We start from the raw sequence: 26,006 nt of genomic DNA, 5'->3' as shown, positions 1-26,006 counted from the left end.
AAATATTAGTCCCCTAAACAGAAGACTAAGGAAAACGAACCTGGAGCTCAGTGACATCGTGCCTTATACGCGGCAATGAGCACAGGATCGACCATATTAGCAAACAGTAGATGCAAAATAATAAAGAAAAGAATGGGCGTTTCTGGCAGATGCTTACAGAATCAGTGTAACTAACGGGCTGGCCATTTGGTCCTGGTCTCCGCGTGACTGTCAGCCTGACGGTAGAGCTCGAGCCGACTGCTGCGGGGATTAACAGCTGTGGGGATTTGAATGGCTTCCGGCCCGAAGCGCCCATCGCCCATCGTCCAGACGACTGGAGTTCTGGCGATCAATCCTTGACCGTGGCGACTTGGCTTTGTCGTTTCACCCTCCAACCCGACACCCCTAGTGTAGGAGGAGCGGTGGGCTGCGTTCCCGCCCAGCTCCCGCACGGCTAGCTTTACCCAAAATAATTACACGGAAACTGTATTCTTTTAAACACTGCTTGGCCCATTATATCTAGCCTCTTACTGGCTAATTCTCACATCTTGCTTAACCCATTTCTTAGCTGAGGTGCCGCAGCCATGTCGGCCGCGCCCTACCTCCCTCACCAGACAGGGCGACCCCGATCCTCACCGCAGGGGGAACAATGAGGTTCCGGCTTCTTTAAAGGGAGATACCACCGCGCCGGTGGGGCAGGGGACGGCGTCCTCCCCGATGATCGCACTCAATCCCGCGTCGCCGCCTGGGTCACGGTGCCGCCCGCCAACACGGCTGGGTGACTAAGACAGAAGGTGCAGCCTCCCAGCACCGGCCGCACGGGCCCGCTGCCCAGACCCGCCATCCGCGAGGAAGATGCGCCGGGCGTCTGGTCGCAGCGAACCGCGCACTGCAGCCCGCCGTCCGGTAAGGTCGGCAGCGGACAGGGAGGGCGGCCCGGGGCACTGGCAGCAGCTTCCCCGAAGTCCCGGGACTTGCGCCCGCTGCGGCAGAGGGCGACCGCCCCCGGCCGCCACCCCTGCGGGCCAGGGCACCAGTGATCGGCCCTGCAGCGTGCACACCGCCGGCGACGCTCGGCTCGGTTGCAGCGCCGGAGAGCAGCGGCGCCCGAGCGCTGCACACAGCGCTCACCCAGCCGGCGGCGCTCGGCGGCTCTCGGTGGCACACGCGCACTACGGAAAGCCGGAGGGGGCGGGGCCCGGCGTGAGGGGGTGTGTCCGCGCACCACGGGGGCGCGCGCCGGCTTCTGACTGGAGGCCGCGGCAGCCGAGGCGCGAGCTGCCCGATAATGGCGGCCTGCAGAGCTCATGAGAGGGAGAAGCGGCGGCGGCTGCCCTGAGGTAAATCTGGCCCTTCGTGGTGGCACGGATGCCCTGCGGTCAGAACCGACCTCCCTGCATGTGTCTCTGTCCCCGGCAGGCCTGTCACAGACCTCGCAGCGGAGTCATCCCCGGGAAGGCCCGGCGCTGCCCCGGCCAGCGGCCGGGACTGCGGCCTCCGTTCCCGCCCGGGCCACTCCCGGGTCCCCGGCTCCTAGTCTGCAGCCTCCGGGAGTTGAAGCGGCTGCGGAGCCACGGGAGGGTCCCTCGGGGTTTCCGGGGACTGTCGCCGGGAGTGATCTCGCGGCCGGGGCAGCGAGCGCGGCCTGAGGCTCCCCGGCGGCAGCACCTCTGGCCTCGCTCGTCCCTTCCCCGGCACCGGCAGGTGCATGCCCAGGCCGGCCGGTGCCCAGCTTCCGGGGAGCAGGGCAGGCTCGAGGGCCCGGGAGATGCCACCGAAGGATGCTTCACCGGGGTGTCTCTCCCGCCAGGAGCACCGGGAGGTGACAGACACCTTCCCGAATAAGGTGCCCCTCTCTCGGGGGACGATGACAGGAGGGAGAGAAGGGACTGCTGCAGAGAAAAGAGCCGCTCGCAAGCGCGTAGTACCTGGCTATCGGCGCCAGAGCGGGGCAGAAGGTCCGCCGGGGCCAGGAAATCTGACATTAGGAAAGACAGTGAGCGCTGGAAGGCTAGGCGAGCAATTAAAGGAAGTAGCGCTCAAGGCAACCCCCAGAAGCTGTCATTTTCTTTTAAATCTGGCCTATGAGCTTAAAGTAGCTGCTCCCGGAGTGTCGGCTTCCAGGGCCAGTCACTGTTGCTCTGATTGTGCAGCGCAAGTACAATTTCAGGTTACTCTTCCTGCCCGCGCTGACAGTCGGCAAGTGAGCATTTGAGGCGTGAGGAAGTACGCTGCAGGCTCTCCATTCACAGAGGGGCTCTGTAGGGCCTGTGCTCCAGCTTGCCTCTAAGTGATTTATTAAGTTGGAACTCCAAAGAACTTTGGTCAGGGACTTCCCTTTGAGGTCTAAGATGCTCTCCTCCCCTTTGGCAACAATTACCTAGAATTAAGTAGCTATCTTAAAGCATAATAATAATTTAAAAAAAGGTCGATCTATTCTAAGCCACTTACATTTTATGGAACGGTTCTTCTACAAAACTTGTGTTTATTTGTAAAATAATAAATAAGTAAATAGCCAAGTATACTGGCACATGCCTGTAACGCCAGGACTTGGAAGGTGGAGGCAGGAGGATCAGTAGTTCGGGATCATCTGCTACATAGTGAGTTCAAACAAAACAAAAGCGATGTTGTTCACTTTCAGTCCATAAACAGGAGTTGGGTATTTGTATTTCTAACTGTGAGGGGGTTTTGTATTTCAGTGTTTTTGTTTGTTTTATTTTTTTATCTATAGATTTGGAGCAAGTCCTGGAACTCTGTAGTCCAGGCTGGCCTGGAACTCACAGAGCTCCGCCTGCCTCTGCCTCCTGAGTGCTGGGATTAAAGGCGTGGGCCACCATCGCCTGGCATATTATTTCAGTGTTTTTATTACCTTTCATAAATGTGTCAACCTTAAGAAGATGTACATACATTGCTTTCTTTCTTTATTTTTTTTTTGAGGATCAGTAAACTAAAATGTTGAATTTGGGGGTTTGTTTATTTATTTATTTATTGTTTTTTGAGGCACGGTTTTCTGTGTAGCCCTGCCTGTCCTGGAACTCATACTATAGACCAGACTGGCTTTGAACTCAAAGATCCGCCTGCCTCTGCCTTCTGAGTGCTCAGATTAAAGGCAAGCGCACTACTGCCCCGCTTTGGATTTGTTTTAACTGCGCCAGCAGTTCTGTAGGGAGCAGTGTAGTTTAGTGGTTTAAGTCATGGATGTCGGAACCAACAAGCTGCATGACGACTGGTTGTTTACTTGCCCTCTCTGTGTTTTACTCTCCTCACCCACCCCTTCCTACACAGATTATGGTTAAGGATTCATGAATTTAGCCAGGTGTGGTGTCCCGCACCTGTAATTCCATTGTTCCCCAGAGAGCGGCAACCAGGGCTGTTGAGATGGTTCAGTGCGGAAAGTTATTTTCTGCCAGGCTTTACAGCTCATGCTCAATTCCTAGGACCCGCACGGTAGAAGGAGAGGACTGCCACATACTGTCCTCTGAGTTCCAGAAAGACACATCCATGCACACAGAATATCAGCTTTTAAAGGTGAAAGCCATCATGAGCTACATACTAGCAAGATCCTGTCTTTTAAAAAAGGACTGAAAGCAAGGCATGGTGGTACAAGTCTTTAATTCCAGCACTGGGGAAGCAGAGACAGGCTTATCTCTGTGAGCTGGAGGCCAGCCAGGGTTACACAGTGAGACCTTGTCCAAAAAAGGGGTGGGTGGGTGGAGCCTGGAGATAGAGTTCAGTGGATAAAGCATTTGCCAAACAAGTCTGAGGAGCAGAGTTTGGGTCTGCAGAACCCATGTAAAGCCAGATGTCATATGGTGAGATGGGAGGCAGAACCAGAACAGTCTCCAGAAGTTCACGGGCATCTAACAGTGACAGGAGAGCCAAGGCAGTCTTTGAACAGGTGTGTCACGGCATGAGCATGCCTGCGCTCACACACCTAGATTAAACTTTTAAAAAGTCAGTAATGATGGTTCTGTAACCATGGCCTCTGAAGCCAGCCTGGCCTACCTGTCAAGCTCCAGACCAGGGAACTTGGCAAGACCCTGACTCAAAGACAACAAAAGCTTTAAAAACTATTTTAAAATACTTGAAATAGTTCCTGATACATGGTAAGTGCTGTTACCTTTATTATTATTGGTAGATTTGTCCAAGGTGTAGCTAGATACCCTTCAGTTCCCACAGGCGCTGAAACAGTTAAATACAAGCCAATAGGTATACCTGATTTCAACAGAGTACTTTGTTGATTTTTCCAGAAACCTCGACCTTGAAGATGGTGAGTAGCCAGCCAAAGTACGATCTAATACGGGAGGTAGGCCGAGGTAGTTACGGTGTTGTTTATGAAGCAGTCATCAGAAAGACCTCTGCAAGAGTAGCAGTGAAGAAAATTCGATGCCACGCACCTGAAAATGTTGAACTAGCCCTGCGAGAGTTCTGGGCACTAAGCAGTATCAAGAGCCAGCACCCAAATGTGATTCACTTGGAAGAGTGCATTCTGCAAAAAGATGGGATGGTGCAAAAGATGTCCCACGGCTCTAATTCTTCCCTTTATTTACAGGTATGTGTCACTGGATAGGAAATGAATGTAAGATTGGTCAGCAAGAGGAAGTGAAGAGTGTCAGAGGAACTTCTTTCTCCCTTAACGCAGGTGTTTTATGGCTAGGTGCAGACAGAGGTCTTCAGAGGATAGAGGAGATATTTGCTTTAAGCTGCAACGTACCTAAAAATAACATAAGCCACCCGTTATGCCTGGTACTTGCCAGTCTGTGTAGGAATAGGACGAGTGGGAATTAGAGGGTTTTTGAGACTAGCATCACAGTTCAGTTCCTGGAAACCAATTCTGAAAATAAACACAGAAGACAAGGAAAACACCACACAATCAGTAATAGTAATCAATTACCCATCGGTAATTGAACTTCTCGTTTTTAGAAGGCACAGGTCTAAACATAAGCCTTACAAGAGTATATTGGTATTTGCCTATAATCCTAGGGCTTGGGAGGTGGAGGCAGGAGACTCAAGAGTTTAAGACCAGACTCACCTGTATATCGAGTTTGAGACATGCCTGGACTGAATCATGAGTTCCAGGACAAAAATCCTCTGACCTCCACACTTGCACAATGTCCTGCATGCATGTAAGCACTACATATATGCACATACTTGAAACACACACACATAGAATAAATAAATGTAATTTAGCAGTTAAAACAAAGAGAGTTAACAACAACAACAAAAACTCTGTTTGATGTTGTGAAAAAGGCTCAGAGGGTAAAGGACCTGTTGCCAAACCTGGTAACCTGAGTTTAATGTCCAGGTCCCACATGGTAGAAAGAGGGCGTGGACTCCTGAGAGCTGTTCTCTTAACACCCACACCTACACAAAATAAATAATTTAGAAAAGTTTAAAAACTGTCTTCATTATTAACTCTCTAAAAGTACTTATGTTGCCATGATTAAAAAAATATGTATATATTGGAGCAAGGCAGTGGTGGCACATACCTTTAATCCCAGCACTCAGGAGGCAGAGGCAGGCATATCTATGGGGTGAGTGTCAAGACTGTCATGTTACGCAGAGAAACCTTGTCTCAAAAAAGATTGGAAATCTTTTTTTTTTTTTTTTTTTTTTTTTTTTTTTTTGCCAGTGCTAGAGATTGAGCCTAGGGTTTGGGGCATAGTACATAAACTACATTCCCTCCTAACCCTTGTCAACTCTGCATTGAATTTTAGAGATTAGGTACACAATCCCTGTGGATGGAAAAATGAAGATGTTAATACATTTGATTTAGTGTAAATTCAGAACTAGCAACTGTAGCAAGAATTAGATATTGTTTAATACTGAGTCCAGATCCAGCAACTGTAACAATTATGTATCGTTTAGTACTTTGAGGTCTTAAAATATGAAGTATCCGATTTGACTAAGTGATTTTTGTATTTAAATTACTTTTTTAAGTAAATCTCTTTTGCTCTTTAAAGTCTTACGGACCTGTATTGCTATCAGAATGACTTGAAATAAATAATCCACCTTTCCTAGTAGCTATTTGTTCATGTGTTATGGTAATCACTAATCACGTCTGCCTTCCCTGGGTAGTCAAAGACAGAGGTAGTGCTGAGACAAGATTTGGCACAGAAGAACTCAGAAATAGGTACCTGTGTTGAAATAAAATAGTCTTTTCTATGCATTTATAAGTTAGCCAGATTTTTCTTCATTTACTCATTTGAGACAGTCTCTGTAGCCCTGGTTAGTCTGGAACTCACTATGTAAACCAGGCTGACCTCACACTTACAGAGATCCACCTGTTTCTGCCTATGAGTGCTGGGATTAAAAGACATGTCCTACCTCACCCAGCGTAGTTGACCATATATTTATCAATAGAATTTTGTATCAAAACAGCACAATACAATATAGTCAATACACAGATCTATAACATAACCAGAAAGTTTCTATGCATGATCTTTATTATCTGTATAAATTTTCATTTCCTTTATGTTTTTCTAGATATATTCTTCCTTGTTCTCAGCTGAAATCATTAAATGAATTCCTGATAGCTAAAAATCCTTATCCAAGAGAAAATGTAAAACAGACACTTACAAGCACTCAATTTCATGGCTCAGGACTTTGCAGCCTTCAGTCTGTATATTTCAGACTAGTGACATAGATGATGTAGGAGCATACAATAGGGAATCTATATATCTTAGGGCTGAAGAATTATGAATTGACTGGGTGTGCTGCACATAATATGTGCATATATGTGTTAACATGTGAGACTGAGAAAGGATTATCATGAGTTCAAGGTCAGCCTGAGGTACAGAGTGGGACCCTACCTAGGGAGTTAAAAAAGAAAAATTAAGCTAGGCAGCGGTGCACGCCTTTAATCCCAACACTCAGAAGGCAGAGGCAGGTGGATATTTGGGAGTTTGATTCTAGCCTGTTCTACAGAGCTAGTTTCAGGATAGCCAGGGCTACACAGAGAAACCCTGTCTAGAAAAAAAAAAAGAATTACAAACTATTTAAAATTTACAGAGTTTAACAATAATTATTTAGATAGGTGGGCGAGAACCACACATGTCCCTTCTTGCTGGCCAGAATTCTATGCACCACCACACCTGCCCTCTAAACCACTATTGAGCACTGGGATTCTGTGTTACACAAGGCTGTTTATTAAGTTCAGATGTTAGGGAGAGACAGAAAGCTGAAGTCAGTTAGAAGCAGTACACCTGTCTCATTCTCCGCCCTGGCACACCATGCAGAAAGAAGGCTCCTGTAGGCCATTGCCATTGCTGCCGTCTGCATGGGAGGCAGAACGGAGGGGCACCTTTGCTTTTGCCGGAATAGCCAGAGGAAGTAGTGGTAGTAATTAATTTAAATATAAATTTACCAGTTTCTCACTCTTCAACAGCTCAGCTCTGAATCTTCCCCCTTTTAGCACACCAGTCTAAAAAATACCGTATAACAAATAATTTAAAAGCAATATTGCTCTATATTTTAGGTTTTTTTTATGAAGCAACGAGCTGGGAAGTGATAGAATTTAGTTATATTGGCCAGTGTAGAAAATGTAGGCCAGTTGGGCACTTTCCAAAATGGGCTATTAAAATGCTACTTCTCGGCTCAGACGTTTAGTATGTATTTAGTAGGGACAAAGGTGGTATTTTGAAGTGCTGAAAATTTTTTTTAAAATGCATGCATAAAAGCACTAATGAAATGAAATATTCCAGAGGTTTCTAGTTACAGTTGGAGGCTGGTGCTGGCCTCATCTCAGTGCAGAGCGGAGCTTCCAAACCTTTCCACTTGTGGCCTCCCCAGAGAAACATGTGCGTGACCCTGGGTATATGGGTGTGCAATAACCATGTACTGGGAAAAATCATAAATAATTCCATTTTAAAGCAATTCTTTGGTTACCTTTTATTAAAGTATAAAGTAGGAAGCAGGCTTATACACGGATGAAGAGAATGTGCTTGTTTGTCTCTGCAGAAAGAGTTAAACCCTGGGCTGGCATGGTGTGCAGTGGGCAGACCTGACACCTGAGTCTCATCCTCAGGTCCCACAAGGTGGCAGGAGAGACTCAGCCTCCAGTGTTAACCTCTTGCTCGTGTGGGGCAGGGGTGGGGCCCGTACTCAAGAGTGCACACATACACAATAGAGCCATTTTAAAAATTATTGGGTGAATGTTCATTGCTGTAGAACATAGATCATCTTCAGCATTTTCCACAGTCAGTGCTTTTATTTTATGAACACCAGTGGTGAAAACAACAGTGTTTCATATAAATAGTTTAGTACAAAATGGTAGGTATGTGTTTTAAGGCAAATCATAAATTGTTCAAAATTCTGTACTGACAGCATTTAGTGATCCTCTTGCCTTAGCTTCTATAGTGCTAAGGTTACAGGTGTGTGCCACCATACCCACCTTAAAATAGCAATTTTTAAAATTAACCCCCTCCCCCAGACAGTCTCACTGTATAACTCAGGTATAACTCAGGCAGGCCTTAGACTTGTGGTCTCCTAAGCAAGGTGTAATGACGCACACCTATAATTTCAGCACTGAAGACGGAAGCAGGAAGAGCAGAAGTTCAAGGCCAGCCTTGGCTATACGGTGAATTTATTGAGGCCTGCATGAACTATTTGAGACCCTGTTTCAAAACAGAGGGGAAAAAAAAGAGGAAAGAAAATAGTACCCAAATTAAGCATTATACTACAACACAATCCACTGATAGACCGCCTTGGTACTTGCTTGCTGATTAATGACAATAGAAAAATATCAGAAGTCCTTGTTTTCCCCAATAAAACTGTAATGTTTCTATAAGAGCGGACAACTTTGCAATTTGGTTTTGAATTAATTTTTGGTAACTGAAAATTTATTAAACCTTTGACTGTTGGCAATTTGTTTTGTGTGTGTGACCCCTACTTTCTGTTTAAGAGACCTTTGCCTTAGCTGGATGGTGGTAACATTAATCCAGTACTCAGAAGGCAGAGACAGGCGAATCTCTGTGATTTCAAGTCCAGCCTGGTCTACAGAGTGAGTTCCAGGACATCCATGGCTACCCAGCAAAACTCTGTCTTGAAAAACAAACAAACAAAAAAAAAATAAAGTCAACCTTGCCTGGCATGTACAAGATTCTGGGTTCAATTGCCAGCATTGCAGAAACAATAAAACTGCAAACTGTCCTAACTTTGTTTTTTTTTTTTCAAGACAGGCTTTTCTGTGTAGTCCTGGAAGACTCTATAGACCAGGCTGGCCTCTAACTCACAGAGATCCATCTGCCTCTGCCTCCAGAGTAGCTTGTGTTGGTAATTTTTTATTTATGTGTACTGGTGTTTGCCTGCCTGCATGTCTGTATGAGGGTGTTGGATTCCCTGAAACTGGAACAGCTGTGAGCTGCCATGTGGGTGCTGGAACTGAACCTGGGTCCCCTGAAAAAAACAGCCAGTGCTTTTAACTGCTGAGCCATCTCTCCAGCACCGCCTCTTTTTGCGGGGGGGGGGGGGAGCATGGGTTTTGAGACAAGGTTTCTCTGTGAGCTCTGGCTGTCCTAGAACTCGCTCTTTAGACCAGGCTGTCCTCACTCAAACTCACAGAGATCTGCATGCCTCTGCCTCCTGAGTGCTGCCACTGCCCAGCCTATGTGCATTTACGATGTGTAGCCAGGTCGGTGGCACATGCCTTTAGTCCCAGCAGTAGGGAGTCAGAAGCAGGCAGATCTCAGAATTAGAGGTCAGCCTGGTCTACAAAGCAAGTTTCAGGTCAACCAGGGCTACACAGAGAAACCCTGTTTCGAAAAAATAAAAAATAGATTTATTAATTTTTAATTATGTTTGTGACAGGGATGAATATATATATATATATATATGTCAGTGAAGATGCCCTTAGAGGCCAGAAAAAGTACTGGATTCCCCAGAGCTCTCGTTGCAGGTGGTTGTGAGCCACTGACACGGTGCTGAGGACCTGAACTCCAGTCCTCTGAAGGCAGTAAGCTCATAAGCGCTGAACCTTATTTCCAGCTCCCTTTAACTTTTCTATAATCAAAATGTGTACCTTCTTCTCTCCTCCCTCTGCGCAGCTTGTAGAGACTTCATTAAAAGGAGAAATTGCCTTTGATCCCAGAAGCGCCTATTACTTGTGGTTTGTGATGGATTTTTGTGACGGAGGAGACATGAACGAGTATCTGTTGTCCAGGAAGCCCAACCGAAAGACGAACACCAGCTTTATGCTTCAGCTCAGCAGTGCTTTGGCTTTCTTGCACAAAAACCAGATCATCCACCGAGACCTGAAGCCTGATAACATCCTCATTTCTCAAAGCAGATTGGACACCAGTGACTTGGAACCCACACTGAAAGTGGCCGATTTTGGTCTGAGTAAAGTTTGCTCGGCATCTGGACAGAACCCTGAAGAACCTGTCAGCGTAAACAAGTGTTTCCTTTCCACGGCGTGTGGGACAGATTTCTACATGGCTCCTGAAGTATGGGAAGGACACTACACAGCAAAAGCTGACATCTTTGCTCTGGGAATTATCATCTGGGCCATGCTGGAGAGGATCACCTTCATAGACACAGAGACCAAGAAGGAGCTCTTGGGGAGCTATGTAAAGCAGGGGACCGAAATTGTGCCTGTGGGGGAGGCACTTCTGGAAAACCCCAAAATGGAGCTCCTCATCCCGGTGAAGAAAAAGTCGATGAATGGGCGAATGAAGCAATTGATTAAGGAGATGCTGGCCGCAAACCCTCAGGACCGTCCGGACGCGTTTGAACTAGAGCTCAGATTAGTCCAGATTGCTTTTAAAGACAGCAGCTGGGAAACGTGACCTCCCGCCTGCAAGTGTCTTAGATGGTGTGCTGCTTCTGACTCAACAGTGATTCAACATTACATGGTCGGAAAGAAGACGAAAGTTAGACTCCACTCTCTGAGGGTTTAGGTTCATTGTGGGGTCATTTTTTTTCTCTCATTTTTCTTACTCCATGCAGGCCATTTTATTGTATGTTTTGAATGTGTATTACCAATGGGGTATAAAAAATTTTTTTTTAATGATCATTGGTAAAAGTTTGGCAGAAAAAATTCTCCTAAAAGCCAAGCAGAGAAGAGAGTCCAATTTTCTGGAAATATGTCTTCAAGTATTTTAGACATTCCTTGTCAGTATTAGGCATTTCCATGGAAGAAGAGGTTTGCATGCTGGTCATGCAACCTTTGAAGCTTTGTAAAGGAAACATATATGTATATATTTATGTATATGTAAGTATGTGAATGTGTGCATTTTGCATTCCACATGAAGAAAATGCCACTTCTGTTTAAATTATTTGATAGAGGTTTGGGTTTTTGAGATTTGCTGGTGAAATTGGTGATGAAAACTCACACAGAACCACCCCTCATCTTCTTCCTGCCCCTTCCGCTCCTGGAAAAACACTTTTATTTTTTGTTTGTTTTTTTGTTTGTTGTTTTGTTTTGTTTTCCCAGTATACATCTCTTGAGAGGCATCATTTTGGAGGGTCTAAAATGGCTGAGTAAACGTAATTGGAGCTAAGCCAAGCTGCTGGAGTAAGTCTGAGCTCTCCGGGCCCTGTAGCTCTTCGAGTGGAATTAGTCCTTCAGTCACTTGGTAGGAGGTCGGCAAGGATGCCGATGGCTCAGCCAGACCTTCAGGTAACTGAGCGTCTGTTTAAACCACTGCACTGGGACATGTGTGTGCCTGCACATCTGCCGTGACCCGAGGATGGTATTATTCTGCTCTGAAACATTGCTTTACATGACTGTAATACTTGATGTATTAATTTTGAGTTTTATGACTTTTTCTAAGTCTCAGCATAAAGTTGAAGAAACCAAATGAGCTCACCCTCTAGTTGCTGGCCCTGATGTGGCTTCTTGTTGGATCACTGGAGTCCCTGTCACTTTGGCACTGTGATACAGTAATGGGACTGGTAATCACTGTCATAAATATTGGTTGCTTTTTTTCCAAAGTGAGAAATGATACACACAGAGTTTGGCAAATAGATTTTCAAGCAGAAAAGTTGTGGGTATCATATCGTCACCTGGTGTTGTCAGTCAGAAAGCAAGAGCCTCCTAACTCCTGAAGTGAGACTCTAACAGCATGTTTGTCTCTAGATTGTCCATGCTGATGCAGGAAAGGGAGTCTTTCCTAAACCAGAATACGGGATTAGAGTCTACCATTGTATCTCCAAATGAAGCTTTCTGATGCACTACACCCTCACCCATGCCTCCTGGGGTGGAGCCCTGGGCCCTGGGCAGGTAGGGAAGCTGTGGGACACTGACCCCCATGGATCCTTACAAAGCACTAAAATGCAAAAGTCAAAATAGCAGCAGCGTGTTGACATTGTCAGCACTTCCCGTGTCTCCTCAATGCTTGAAACTCCACCCTTCACCTTGGGGCTGGGTCTAGCTCAGTGAGCGGCCCTGTGTTCAGTCCCTAGCACCCTAAAGGCAGTAAGTTAACTCATGTGTTCAGAGGGTAATAAAAGATAAAACGCAAAGAAAAAAAAAAACATGTAAAGCTGGAGGTTTAGAAACATGAATAGAAAGGCTTTATTAAAATCCCATCAAATGAAAAAAAAAGTCACACCTAATATCACTTGCAGACTTCACTAAAATAATTTTTTCTGGAATAGACGCGTACTGGACATTCATTGTAATTGTTGACCCTCTGGGTCATCAAGTTGACACAGATCTGACAAGGGGATCGAGTTCCAGGAAATTAGAAAGTCTCATTATAATGTATTCTCAATGACTTGGCGCTGCATCAGATCACTATGTGACGTAGCCAACAGTTCATTTGTTCTACAAGTACCTGTGCACTAGAAGCCCGTACATCCTAAGCACATAGCTTCTGAGCCTGTCTCCTTGAAATAATGTGTAATTTGGTTTGTCTTTTGTTTTGGTTGGCACTGGGATCCCACCAGAGCCTTGCATGTGCTACACAAAGGCTTTGCCACTGAGCTACATGTCTAGCCCCAGTTATAATTTATTTTGAAAGATTTTTATTTGTGAAATATAATTCTTTCTTTCATTAGAGGTAAGAGTGTGGGGTGATCGGGAAATTTCTTCCAGAATTTTCTCAAGTCCTTGTATTCTAAAATAGCTTATGATAATCAACAAAAGGATAGTAATTTCTTTGTCTTTCTTTGTTCTTTTTCAGTCAGAGGTATTTATTAAGTACCTACTGTGTGCTCAGCACTAAAGTTTAGTTGATTTGACAACAATTTAAGATTTGCATTTGGGGGGGGGGGGCTGAACTCAGCAGTTTAGAGAACTTGTTGCTCTTGCACAGAACAGAGTTCAGTTCCCAGCACCCATGTTGGGTAGCTTACAACCACCTAACTCCAGCTCCAGGGGACCCAGTATCCTCTTGCTTCCATAGACACACACACACACATACACATGATTAAAAAATAAACCTTTTTTTAAAAAATGACATTTAGCCATGCACTTTCTCCAGTCACGGGTAAGAAATCAAGATGGGGAGTGATAATTGGAAAATTTGGGTATTTGCTAAAAGACAAATGCAATCCAGATATTGTGCACAGTGCCTTGCCCATGATAGGTACTCAATAAACAGTTATTCCTCATAGTCTGTTGCCATGGTTTCTAGTGTTTTATGAAATTTGTCTTAATTGAAAAAGACCAAATATTTCAGATACTGCTCACAGGCAGCTGTGTCCCGTCACTGTGGGTTGTACAGTTAGGTCCTAGATGTTACTTTGCACTAGTTGTCACTTAGAACATGGGGGCTGTAGATTCTTGGTGCTAAGGGATGCTTTGTCATTTCAATGATGTAAGTGTTAAGTGTCAGATAAATAGCACAGAATAGTTCTTTCTGCAGGTCTGGATTTTTGTTCTTGTTTTTTTCTTTGTTTTTAATTGTAAAATGTTACCAATCAAACTATTGTAGCAGCTACAAAATAATTCACCAGCATGACAAAATAGTCAATAAACGATGTCATAGGCACATCAGAAATGAAAGCAACTTTAAAATTTTTCTTTTAAAATTGTCAAATATATTTTATGAAGAATTTATAAAGGGGAAAGTATTGTAATTTATTGTTCATGAGTTTTTTGTTTGTTTTTTTTAATAAAGTGAATTTCAACAAAATACCTTGGGCGCTCTCCTTGCTACTTCAGTGACTGGGAGTTGTGCAATGCGCTAGACGTGCGTGTGATGTGATGTACAGTGTGGGAAAGTATCTGGCTGTCTCACGGAAGCCGGTACTGAGGCAGGTGATTGGATGACAGGACTTTGGCATTTCAAGTTCTCTGAAGCCATATGCTTTATATAGGAGAGAAATGTGTATTGTTTAAGGTTCTTTTTTAAGATTGGTATTTTTCAGGTATGAATGCTTTGTCTTCATATGTCTGTGCACTGTGTGCATGCAGTACCCAAGGAGACCACAGGGCGTGGATCCCTGGAACTAGAGTTTCAGGCGTGCTGGGATTGAAGGCAAGGTCCTCTGTGTGTATCAAGGGTTTTTAAGTACTGAACCAACTCTTTGGCCCCAGATTCCCCCCCCCCCATTTATCCTAATTCATTTGGCTGAGTATTCAATCCAGATGAGATAGTTTCTATTAAATATACTAAGTGGCTGCAATTTCAATTTTTTTTTTTGTTTTTGTTTTTCGAGACAGGGTTTCTCTGTGGCTTTGGAGCCTATCCTGGAACTAGCTCTGTAGACCAGGCTGGTCTCGAACTCCCAGAGATCCGCCTGCCTCTGCCTCCCAAGTGCTGGGATTAAAGGCATGCGCCACCATCGCCCGGCTGCAATTTCAATTCTTAACATGAGGCAAACACTTCTAAAGAAGACATAGATTTAGCTGGGAGTGGTGGCCCTCAGAAGGCAGAGGCAGGCAGTTGGCAGAGAGTTTCAAGGTAAGTAGTCTACATATTGAATTGTAGGCCAGGACTACATAGTGAAACCTTGGGGGAAAAGCGATCATTGTCTGCCTTTTTTTTCTTTACCTTTATAAAATGTATGGTTGCCTGCGCATACAGCCTCCCTGGTGGCCAGTGGGAAGCTGAGGGACAGGAAACATGGAGCCACTGGCCGCCCTAGACTGCCTCCTACTGCAGCTAGGCCTCCGCAGAGGGACTTTGCTTCTCTTAAAGATTACCTTCTTAAAATTCAACTTCAAACTATAAATTGTAGCTATCAGCACTTCAGTAACCCTTCACTGTTTACAAAGGTATCTTACTGGAAGTAGGGGCTGATTTCCTAGTGAAGGTGGAGCAGCAGGAGCCGGTGGGCTCACCTGGTGGTCTCACCAGCCGGGCCGTGTTGACCCCTATCTCCCGCCTGCAGCTGACTTTCCTGTCAGAGCAAAGCTTTATCTCCCCTACAGAAGGAACTCACCACATCCTGGCCTTCCTTTAAATTCAAATGTTGCTGTCTTGATCAGCCAATCACAGACGGCCTCTAAAGAGCCCTGCAATACTGGTTTGTGAGTAGATAGTAAGGTGGAGAGAACCCACAGAGGCCACACCTCTAGGAAGCAAAGCGCGGCTTTTAAAGGTAGGCAGAGTTTTCATTGGTTAAAGGTGAATTGTTTAAAAAAAACAAACAATCCTGGGCTGTGGACTTCACTCTTTTCCTGTTCAGCCTGGTATTTCAAGCTTAGCCTGTTTTGAGCTGAAGTTAAGCAATTTGGTATTACAGAAGCTGTCATGGTCTAGCAGCTGAAAGATCCGGTAGGAAAGACTGACTTTTGCAAACAGCCACAAAAGTAACGTGTGTCAGTGGGTACGTGGATTTTCGTAGCTGCAAAGCGAAAATGGTGCTTACATTTCACTGTTCTTCTAAGGCGCTGAGATCACGCCTGCACCAGCACCTGCGTGTTGAGTTCTTCAGTGGTCAGGTATTCCAGATTTCTATGAGAGCAGAGTTCCGGTCAGCTGCATAGTGTGACTCTGTCTCAAACAACAACAAAAATCCACCACTGTAAAGTCCGGAGGGAATGACGGGGAAAGGACTCACCAGCCAGACTTCAGATGTAGCTGTGATTGTCCCCCCACTTCAGGAGAACCCGGTGAAGGCCCTGCTATCTCTCCAGCTACCTCACTCTTTTGTTTTGTGTGAGACAGGGTTGGGGTTTCTATTTAAGCCTCACTCTCAGCATGGGTCCTGGAGCTCCCCATGTAGACCAGGCTGGCCTCAAACTCACAAATACCCACCTGCCTCTGCTTCTGCATCTTGAGAGCTGGGATTAAAGGTCTGTGCCACCAAGGATAACTCAACCTGCTTTCATAAACAATCCAGGACCCCTAACCCAGAGGTGACAGACACTACCCACAGTGAATCCACCCCCCAATCAGTCATTAATCAAGACAATACTCCATAAATTAGCCTACAGACCAATATTATGGAAGCATTTTCTCAATTAAGTTTCCCTCGTTCCATGCCAGGCAGTGGTTGTACACACTTTTAATTCCAGCACTTGGGAGGCAGAGGCAGGCAGATCTCTAGGTTTGAGGCCAGCATGAACAGAGTGAGTTCCAGGATAGCCAGGACTATACAAAGAAACCCTGTTTCAAAAAAAAAAAAAGTCAAAATAAATAAATAAATAAAAATAAAAAATAAAGTGTTAAGTTAGAGCATAGTCCCCAGCCCCCGGGCCTGAGAGTTGTATTGGTCTGGAGCTCTCTGCCAACGCAAAAATCTCAATCAAACCAAATCACAACAAGCCAAATTAAAAAATATCCAGGTTTAATGGGATTCCTGCGCTCTCGGGTGGACCCGAGGGGGAACCAGGAGGTGAGAATGCTACCACCCGGAGGAAGGAAAAGATACCACGTGATCCTCATTTGGGAGTTCACTTAAATACTCTGTGGGAGTGGTCCTGACCCCCCCCCCAGGGAGGGGTCAGAAATGGCATGCTGGGATTTGGAGTCCAGACCAATACAACTCTCAGGCCTGGGGGCTGGGGGCTATGCTCCCAACTTAACAAAAAGCATCTTGAGAATCCACTTACTTCTATCAAACAGCTAAAAAGACCCTGCAGTGCCCACCTGGCACCCATCTCCACTTTGGGACCCCTTTTATGGCATGCTACAGGTGGGGCATTTGGAGCTGTTGAAACTTGCCCTCTGGGCATTTGATTCTAGGGCAGGTCTTTCAAGCATTAAAAAAAAATGTATTTTTAAAATTTAGTTTGTGTGACTATGTGTGGGTATGGGTATGAGAACACACACATATAGAAGTCAGAAGCCACCTTGCAGGAGTTGGGAGTTGGTTCTTCTGCCATGTGGGTCAAGGGGCTCAAACTCAGGTCCTTACCCTTGGTGGCCAGCACCTTTACCTGCTCAGCATTTTTTTAATATTATTTATTTATTATGTATACATTATTCTGTCTGTGTATGCCTGCAGGCCAGAAGAGGGCACCAGACCCCATTACAGATGGTTGTGAGCCACCATGTGGTTGCTGGGAATTGAACTCAGGACCTTTGGAAGAGCAGGCAATGCTCTTAACCGCTGAGCCATCTCTCCAGCCCTGCTCAGCATTTTTTTGTTTTTCATCATGACGTATTTTTTTTATACGTGGACATAATGTATGTCGATTATATTTGCCTCTCCTTTTACCCACAACCCCTCACTGCTCTCTAGGGCTTCTCAAGCTGGCTTCCAAGGAGTCGGCAGATCCCCTACAATTACAAACAAAAGTTTAGAAGCCTGTGTTTGTAGGTCAGGCTGGCCTTGAACTCTTGATCCTCCGGAATGCTGGGAATATAGGCAAGCGCCAACTGACTCAGCTGGCAGTTCCAAAGATTCATGACCCATCCTTGAAAGAGTGCAGGAATCTGTCACAAGTGCTTTGGGGGCCAGGGACAGGAAGCTTACCAAGAGAGACTTCCTGAGGAATTGTAAGGCTCCCGTGGGTCAGTTCCCCTCATAGCTGTCTCCTGGGAGGTGATCCTTCTCCTCAGGTTCACCTAACAGCACACAGTTCTTGGAGTTAGCCAAGGTGCTGGGCCTCCTTTATCCGGCTCGGGAATAACTAGCCTGGCTCTGCTTTTCCTGGTTCAGGGACCAGGTTTCCTGAAGCTCAGAGACCTGTGAGGCCCCTGCCTGTGGCCAGCATCTCATCGATTGTTGACTGGGCCACTCTTGACGACTCTTAAGTAGCTGACATGTGAGCTGGGGGGAGAACGCCTCTGGAGCTAAATCAGATGTTTATCTGGGCTTCATCTCAGCCAGGCCCAGGCCTTAGCAGAGAAACTTCCTGGCCTAAGGATTTCCTTTAACTACATGGGATCCAAAGAGTTCAAAGGGTCTCTGTAATAATTAATCATTGTCCAAGAACTGGGTATAACTCCTGCTGCGAAACTCAGAGGTTCTGCCCATTCATGGAAAATTACTTCTGGTAGTTACAAAGGAAGGCCACATAGGCCCTGCCCTCAGCCGAGGAAGACACAGTCATAACTGAAAAGAAAAACGGGAGAACCTGGGGTTGTCCTACTAAGTTAATGAGGCTGGAAGACTCTCTTTAACTGTGGGTAGCATCATTTCACAGGTTGGGGTCGTGGACTGAATAAAGAGGGGAAAGGGGGCCCTGAGCAGCCACTTTCTGCTCTCTCTGCTTCCTGCCTGCAGTTGCAGTGTGATCAGCTGCTTCCTACTTGCTACCAGGCCTTTCCTGCCATGGGGGCAAAACAAACCTTTTTTCCTTAAGTCGATTCTGTAAGATACTTTGTTGTAGCAATGAGGTATTACAACTAATATGGGGAGGGACAAGGACGGGGGACAGGGTATATGGGGGGCACAGACACCAACAGACAGGGACAGTTGGACATGGGGAGGGTGGGCAGAGGGATGGGGGTACAGGGTACAGAGACAGGATGAGGAACAGACACAAAGAAGGTTAGGATCATAATAGTAATTCCTACTTTACGTTGAAAGTAAGGGAGGCACTGACCATAAAGAAAAGCACTTTGCGGGGCTGTGGAGATGGCTCAGAGGTTAAGAACACTGTCTACTCTTTCAGAGGACCTGAGTTCAATCCCAGCAACCACATGGTGGCTCATAACCATCTATAATGAGATAAGATGCCCTCTTCTGGCCTATAGGGATATATGCAGGCAGAATACTGTATATATAATAAATAAATATTTAACAAAAAAGAAAAGCACTCTGCACAGTACCCAGCACCAGACACATGCGTCGGCTGTAGCTGGTTTTGCTGCTCTGACTAGGTGACCGGCACTAAGACAGCACATATCTTATCTGATCTTTCTTACATACACTGCTCCCTAGCTGTGTAGGCTCTCAGAAGAACAAATGTTCCCTCCATGCTACCCCTGCTGTGGGTCATGTCCCCTGGTGCTGGGGGCCAGGCTCTGCTCGGAGCCACACCCTCTGAGGGGCAGCCGCCAGGACCAGGCTATTGTTGTGGCTAAGATTCTTTCCCCAAATGGAAAGCCACAAATTAGAGAGGAGTTTGGGCCCTGCTCTCAGGAACTGGGGGAGGCCACCAGCGCATCAGGGGCCTCCTTCCAGGTCAGCATCCCTGCCTGGGTGCAAACAGGCCCCCACTCAGCACCGCATTCTGGGTACTCCACTTCTCTCTAAGCCTCTTGCCCTCTCTGAGACCCCAGCTCCTGCTGTCCTCTGACCTGAGGTTCTCAGGGCTCTTTCACCCCCAGCCCAAACAATGATCCCCTCCAGGCTCTGCTCAAATCCCCTCTTTGAAGCTCCCCACCCCATCCAGGCAGAACAAATCGCCCCTGCTCCACCCCCTGTCGTCTGCTTTGTTCATTTCTCCTTGTGGTAGAGCTGGTCAATCTCTTTCTGTGGTCCCCTTGCCCCACCTCTGCTGCCACCCTCCTGATGAGTCTCTTAAGAGTATGTGACCTCCGTCTGCTGACCTCACAGCACAGGGAAAGTGTTCCCAGTGATCTGTGGCCAGCAGCTGAGGATGAGACTGGGGGGGGGGGGGCAGGGAGAAAAGACTTAGGCCACAGGTCGGAGTCTGAGGGCGGCTGATAGAAAGCCCAAGGAGAGGTCAGATCCAACCACCATTCCCGGGTTGTTGTCTACATTTGACAAGAAGGGCTACCCAGAGAGCTTAGGTTTTCTTCGGAGGCCATGTAGATAGAGTGGAGAGTCAGGATTGGAATCAAGAGAGGGCTAACGCGTGGATAGCCATGGCCTGAGGCCTGTGGCTGGCTGGGGAGAAGCAGACCTAGAATCTCATTGGTGACAATGCAGGCTTGAGGTCCGAAGCCAGGTCTGAAGGCTTCTGGGACCCTGTCTCACTATTCCCGACACTGACCAGAATTATTCCCAGTCTGCCCGGCAGCCCTCTCCTCAAAGGAGCCGCTTCTGACTCAGGCCCATTCCCAGCTCAGGTGTTCCGGGAATGAGGTCTGAGGTCGGATAGAGGAAGGAAACAGCCCTCAGACTTGGCCTCCCCCTCCCCAGGTCTTGGCTAGTGGGCCGGAATGAGCCACTTTAAAGATCTCCCTGGGGACCCATGACCAGAGAGAGGCTCTGGCCCTGCTGAGTGCCCTGAGAATTGAGGGCAGCTGGACAGAGAGCTGTGGGCCCCCATCCTCTGAGGACAGGAAAATATATGACCTCCTGTCCTTCCTCTTTTTTTTCTAGCTCTTTCTGGATCCCTCACCTAGGGTCCACCCCACTTACCCTCTCCTGTGTGCTACTGCTCAGGCTGTGCTCCTGGGTCTGTCCCTGGGCCTTGTCCACTGGCATGGGGCACTGGCACTTCTGACTGGGAACCCCTGAGAGCAAGACTCTCAGACCCCCACCTCCCCTAACTGAAGACCCCCCAAGAACATAGCTATGGCATTCCCTAATGACTAAGCCCCCCCTCCCCTCCAGTCTCTGCTCTCTGAGTACCAAAGGAGAGCCAGGCTCCTCTCAGAAGTATGGAAAACAAGATATCCAATCAGGATGACCCCCATGTATCCCCTGGGTTCCCCTTCTTACTGTAGTCTAGCATCTGTCCTTGATCCCCAGAACACAGCTGTGAAGGGACCCCCGCCAGCCCCTCCACCTAACCCGGATGCTCCTTTAAGAGCAAAGGGATGGGGGTGGCCTCAGTGAGACACTAGCCCCATCCTCTCCCTGGCAGGCCAGGTTTCCTGCCATTGACAGCATCCCAGCTGGGCCCCCACCCGCCTCCCCCGTTCTTAACCCTTTCACGCCCAGGCCACAGAGCACTGGCCTGTACCCCACCTGCATCAACAAAACTAGAAGGGACCATTTCACTGGATCAAATCTATGATTCAGGGTGTAAAGTAGCAAGAGTGGCCCTTAGCACATATAACTTTCTCAATAAAAGTCATCTGTTGGGGTGAAAGTGTAGCTCGGTCAGCGGAGGGCCTGTTTAGCGTACACAGCGCCTGGGTTCCACCCCCAGTATTGCACTGCACAAAATCAGGCCTGGTTGCTCGTGCCTGTGATTCCAGCATTCTAGGAGTATAGGGGATAGGAGGTTCAGAAGTTCGAGGTTAGCCTGGGCTACTTGAAACCCCGTCGCAAAACAAAGCAAACAGCTATTACTCCTCATGGTGTGAATTTGGGTCAGTCATTTCACTAACTTGAGCCTCGGTTTCTTGAGCTCTCCATGGGAAAAGTGACGATACTAGTCCCAAAGATCTGTCCTCGAGATGAGTTGCGACAGCGGGATGGAAAGCCTTTTGTCAAATGCGATAACACAATTCTGTTGTTATGGACAAAATAAATAACCCCTTCCCCTCCTTCATAACAGTGGACAGGAATCCAGGGTCCCAAAGGAGGTCAGGGGCCAGAGGTGGGGTGGGGGGACCAGGTCTATGAACTGACCTTTGAACTCTGGGTCATGAAGGGTTCGCCTGTTGAGAGTGTAGGACTCCCATGGTAAGGGCTTTTCCAGGCTTCTTCTGGCAGGCTCCCCGGTAGGAAGCCAGAGGAGCCTCTTCCCATCCCTCTCTTCCTAGCTAGCTCCGTTTACCACCAAGGTATGTGTGTCCCAGAGTCTTCCCACCCCATCGCAGGCCTAGGTATTGTAATGGCATCTTCTTGACAGATGATGAGCCTTGGGTTCTCGGAAGGACCCTCGATCTTGCCAGAGAAACAGTGGGGACAGTGGAAAGAGAGGATTTGGGGGGTCTGCATGTGTCCTTCCGACTTTACTCATTTCCTCCCCCATGAAGTGGCATTGCTATTCCTGCTGAGCCCCATCTAGGTTCCATGGGAGGGGGCTCAAGGGTGATTAAGAACCGAGAAGGAAATGTGCCTTGCCAACATTAAAGTGTTAGCAGGGAGGGGGGGTTTATGCTAAGTGGTTGGGCTGGTAGGGAGTGGGCACAACTGGGAGAGAAGCAAAGACAGAGCCAAGCCTTGGCCTTTGAACTCTAGTGCTAAGAAGTTTGCCTACTGAGAAGGGTGTGACTCCTTTATGGCTAGGGCTTCCCCTTGAGATGAATAGTGTCTCTGCTGGACCACTAGGGATCCCCAGGTGGGAGGCCAAAGGATGGAGACTTAGATCTGGAAGGCGGCTTTCTTCACACCCTTCCCAGTTAGCGCCCTTCACCATTATCAGGGCTGGACCACGGAGTTCTTGCTCAATCCTCATGCTGAATCTTGCTGAGACAGGCTCTCCACACACCTGCAGCACCACTGCACCCACCTTTAGGAAGCAGATGCCCCGGGCTCACCTCTAGGAAGAGCAGGCTTGCCACACTCCAGTACCAGGATTAAAACAGGCCTCTACCTGCCAGAGGGGAAAAAGCAAATGGCATAGCACCCTATTCTGCCCTCCATTCTACATCAGAGCATCAAGACTTCAGAGGGAGCCTGCGGAGCAGAAGGTCTTGTTTGGGGCCACGGTACCTCAGCCCAAGTTTACAGTGCCTCCGTGGCAGCCATGGAACCTGATGGAACTTATCTAGTTATCTGTAAAGTTGCTGGACATGGCTCACAGGTCCTGCCAGCACCAAGACTGGCCAGGAAAGAGTTAATTGAGTCTGAGCTCTGGCTCCGGAAGGGTTAACCTAGGGGGTGGAGGCTTTTCGCTTTTCCTGTGGAGAGTAAGGCTTGGCTGCCACCAAAGTTACTCCCTAGTCCCTGCTGTCCCCTGGCCTTCTTCAGTCTGGGGATACAGAGGGATCCCTGCAACTCAGCGTCTCCACCCAGAGGTGAGTGCATCTGGAGCGGAAGGCAGGTGAGGATGCAGGCCCAGAGGGCATGAGGACAGGAGGGTACTTGTGGGCTGATAGCAAGGAGGCTAGTGCCCAGCTACTGAACCCAGAAGCACAAATGTTGAAGCCTCTTAATGGACAGGGTTGCAATTTCTACCTCAAGGGCTGGAAGAGGGTAGGCAAAGGAACAGAGGGACAAGACTGGCTGCCAGTCTGGCATGGGCCGTCTGTGGTCAAACATCAAAGCCAGCCTAGAAACCAGGGACGAGGCAGGGGACAGTGGACTATTTTGGTCCTTGTGTTTAGGGACTTTTTATAGCCTCCTTGCTCAAGGCTAAAGAGAGAAGGAGGGGACAGAGGCCATCCATGAGGTCAGAGCAGCTCAGTGCCCTTGTGGGACCTTGGAATCTGACCCGTTATAGTCCCTGAGGAAAGAGAGCAGGGCACAGGCTGTCACTGCTGCCTGGGTCTCAGTCACTCAGACTCTGGGCAGACTTGCCACAGACTGGAAGTGTAACAGGGATAGGCCGGGGTGGAGGGACCAGGGTCCGTGCTCTACCACCTTCTTCACACATCCTTGCCCACTCTCTTCCTTTTTGCCTCCAGGTCCGAGGTCCCTTCAGTCCCCAGAACCAATAAGTCTCTTTCAGCTGTATGGGAACAGGGAAGTGAAGGACAGGGGAGGGTGTGTTGGGCCATGTGGGTGGCCCATTCTGTTAGCTGACAAGGAAACTGTCGGCTGTTGATTTACTGTCCCTCTAGCCCTCTTCCTGGAGCACAGGGGAGGTGGAGAAGGGTCGGAGGTCTCTGGATGGGAAGGGGGCAGGGACCCAGAGGGCAGATCTCTGAGCTTGCAAGTTATTAGGCTGAATCAGTGGGGTGAACTGCTTTGTGAGACTAGGGGTTCCTGCTGGGCTTTACAGCAGCTGGAGGGACGATCTGACAGACAACCCAGGGTCCAGCTAGAGCTACCCAATAAGGCATGAAATCTGGGTCCCAGGGGGCACCCTAGCTCTCAAAAGGACCCCTACAAACCCCTTCCTCTCCTGGCCATTGTCCTGGCTTCTGAAATCAAAGTGCAGGGGTTGGACGAGATGGTGTCTATGGTTAGATTTTTCTGGACTCCCCTTGGCATGGGGCATACAGTGGCTGGCAGTAGCAGACTGGTACGGTCTGGGGACCACCTCCCTCTCCTTCCTGAATAACCCTGCTGGACCTGGGCGAGGAAGCTGGCAGCAGTTCCTAGGGACTCCTACCCTATGGTTATGTCCCTGACCTCGGTGCTTGGGGGCGGGAAGGGTGGGTCGGCTGCAGCCAGCCTGTGGCTGCGGAACCTCCTTGTATTGGGCTTGAAGTTGCTCTGTTGGGAAGAGGTATTTTTTCCGGTTAAAGCCAATTTCGGGAACTGAGTTAGGACCCGCCTGATTTTCCTTTCCAAGTGTCCTGCTTGCTTGTCCCTTGCGCATGATCCAGTGGCCAGGTCGGAGCCTTCTCAAAGGGGCATAAATGCCCCCCCCCCAAAGAATTAGCCAATGACTCTTAAGGATTGGGGAAGGGTGGGTCTAGCGTCTGCTCCCTGGGCAAGACACCGCTTGATGGGGGAGGGGTGACTGAGATCCTCTACCCAGGAATGCCTGCAGGAGAAGGGCAGGGACAGCCTGCCCTCTTCCAGACAGTGCCTCTCTCCTTGCAGGCCCCAGGAACTCCAGAGAATTGTTCTCTGCTCCTCAGCTAATTGTGCATCCCAGGGTGTATGGAGCACTGACCTGCCAACTCCGCTAAGATGCTGCTGGCCTCTCCCTCCACACCATCGAGGGGACGAACCCCCAGCGCCGTAGAGAGACTGGAGGCCGACAAAGCCAAGTACGTCAAGACGCAGCAGGTGATAGTACGTCGTCAGGAACCAGCCCTGCGAGGGGGGCCAGGACCGCTGACGCCACACCCTTGCAATGAGTTGGGGACCTCTGCATCGCCCAGGACGCCTGGGCCTGCCCGTCGGGGTAGCGGCAGGCGACAGCCAAGGCCTGACTCCCTCATCTTCTACCGCCAGAAGCGGGACTGCAAGGCTTCGGTGAACAAGGAGAACGCCAAGGGCCAGGGGCTAGTACGACGCCTCTTCCTGGGCACCCCCCGGGATGCTGTCCCGAGCAGCCCGGGACCTACTGAGAGACCTGCGGCTCCCGCAGGCTGGGCTGGATCCCCGGATGGTCCGGAGGCGACAGGGAAGAGAGCGCTGTGTCCCACGTGCTCGCTGCCTCTGTCGGAGAAGGAGCGCTTCTTCAACTACTGCGGTCTGGAGCGCGCGCTAGTGGAGGTGCTGGGCGCAGAGCGCTTCTCCCCGCAGAGCTGGGGCGCCGAGCACAGCCCGCAGGTCGCAACGTCGCCGCCGCCCGGCTCCGGGGACACCAGCGATTGGACATCCAGCGACGGGGACGCGGGCAACCCGGACTGTGCTGGAGGTTGTGGTGGGGGGTCGGAGGCGGCGGGGTCCGCACGGGACGGGCGCCCCTCGGTGTCAGTGGTGGAACGCAACGCGCGGGTCATCCAGTGGTTGTATGGCTGCCAGCGAGCGCGCGCTCCACCGCGCGAGTCCGAGGTGTGAGCATCACGGCACAGGGGACGGCTCCCGGAGAGCTCGCCTCGTCCGTGAATAAACCCTTTCCCTAGATTTCAGTTTCCCCATCTGCACCCTGAGCAGGCGGGACCACAAGGGCCAGGCGCAGACTGCGGAAAGGGGTGGGGTGGTCACGTAGCCTCTCTGGAGGCTGAATGTGAGCAGCGATGGAGTGGAGTGGGAGATGAGCGAACTACTGAATAAAGCTAAAATAATCTTTAGTAAAAGGAGCAGAGTTTAGTTTAGCGGGTAGAGGTGGGGGAAAGGGAAGAACTGGTTGGCGTGGCTGAGTGAGTGGTTTT

At 48.6% G+C, this 26,006-nt stretch overlaps 2 protein-coding genes across 3 annotated transcripts; both read left to right on the top strand.

The window, feature by feature from the left end:
• The first annotated feature begins 1,215 nt into the window (after positions 1-1,215).
• Pdik1l (PDLIM1 interacting kinase 1 like) lies at positions 1,216-14,051 on the top strand. The gene is made up of 3 exons (XM_075945580.1): positions 1,216-1,319; positions 4,230-4,531; positions 10,023-14,051. The coding sequence occupies exons 2-3, from the start codon at positions 4,247-4,249 to the stop codon at positions 10,761-10,763; spliced, it is 1,026 nt and encodes a 341-aa protein (XP_075801695.1). The 5' UTR covers positions 1,216-1,319; positions 4,230-4,246; the 3' UTR covers positions 10,764-14,051.
• An 8,944-nt stretch (positions 14,052-22,995) lies between these two features.
• Fam110d (family with sequence similarity 110 member D) lies at positions 22,996-25,758 on the top strand. 2 transcript variants are annotated; one of them, XM_075946345.1, is made up of 2 exons: positions 22,996-23,087; positions 24,784-25,758. In XM_075946345.1, exon 2 carries the CDS (start codon positions 24,874-24,876, stop codon positions 25,690-25,692), a length of 819 nt encoding a protein of 272 aa, XP_075802460.1. In that variant the 5' UTR covers positions 22,996-23,087; positions 24,784-24,873; the 3' UTR covers positions 25,693-25,758. The 2 variants fall into 2 exon arrangements, with proteins under 2 accessions (XP_075802460.1, XP_075802461.1); XM_075946346.1 differs by having other exon boundaries at positions 23,027-23,113.
• Positions 25,759-26,006: the final 248 nt, after the last annotated feature.

This window comes from Microtus pennsylvanicus, chromosome 13, assembly GCF_037038515.1.
Source record: "Microtus pennsylvanicus isolate mMicPen1 chromosome 13, mMicPen1.hap1, whole genome shotgun sequence".
In the NCBI taxonomy this organism is placed as follows: Eukaryota; Metazoa; Chordata; class Mammalia; order Rodentia; family Cricetidae; genus Microtus; species Microtus pennsylvanicus.
The sequence above is the reverse complement of the archived record's forward strand: the minus strand, read 5'-3'. Positions and strand labels throughout refer to the sequence as shown.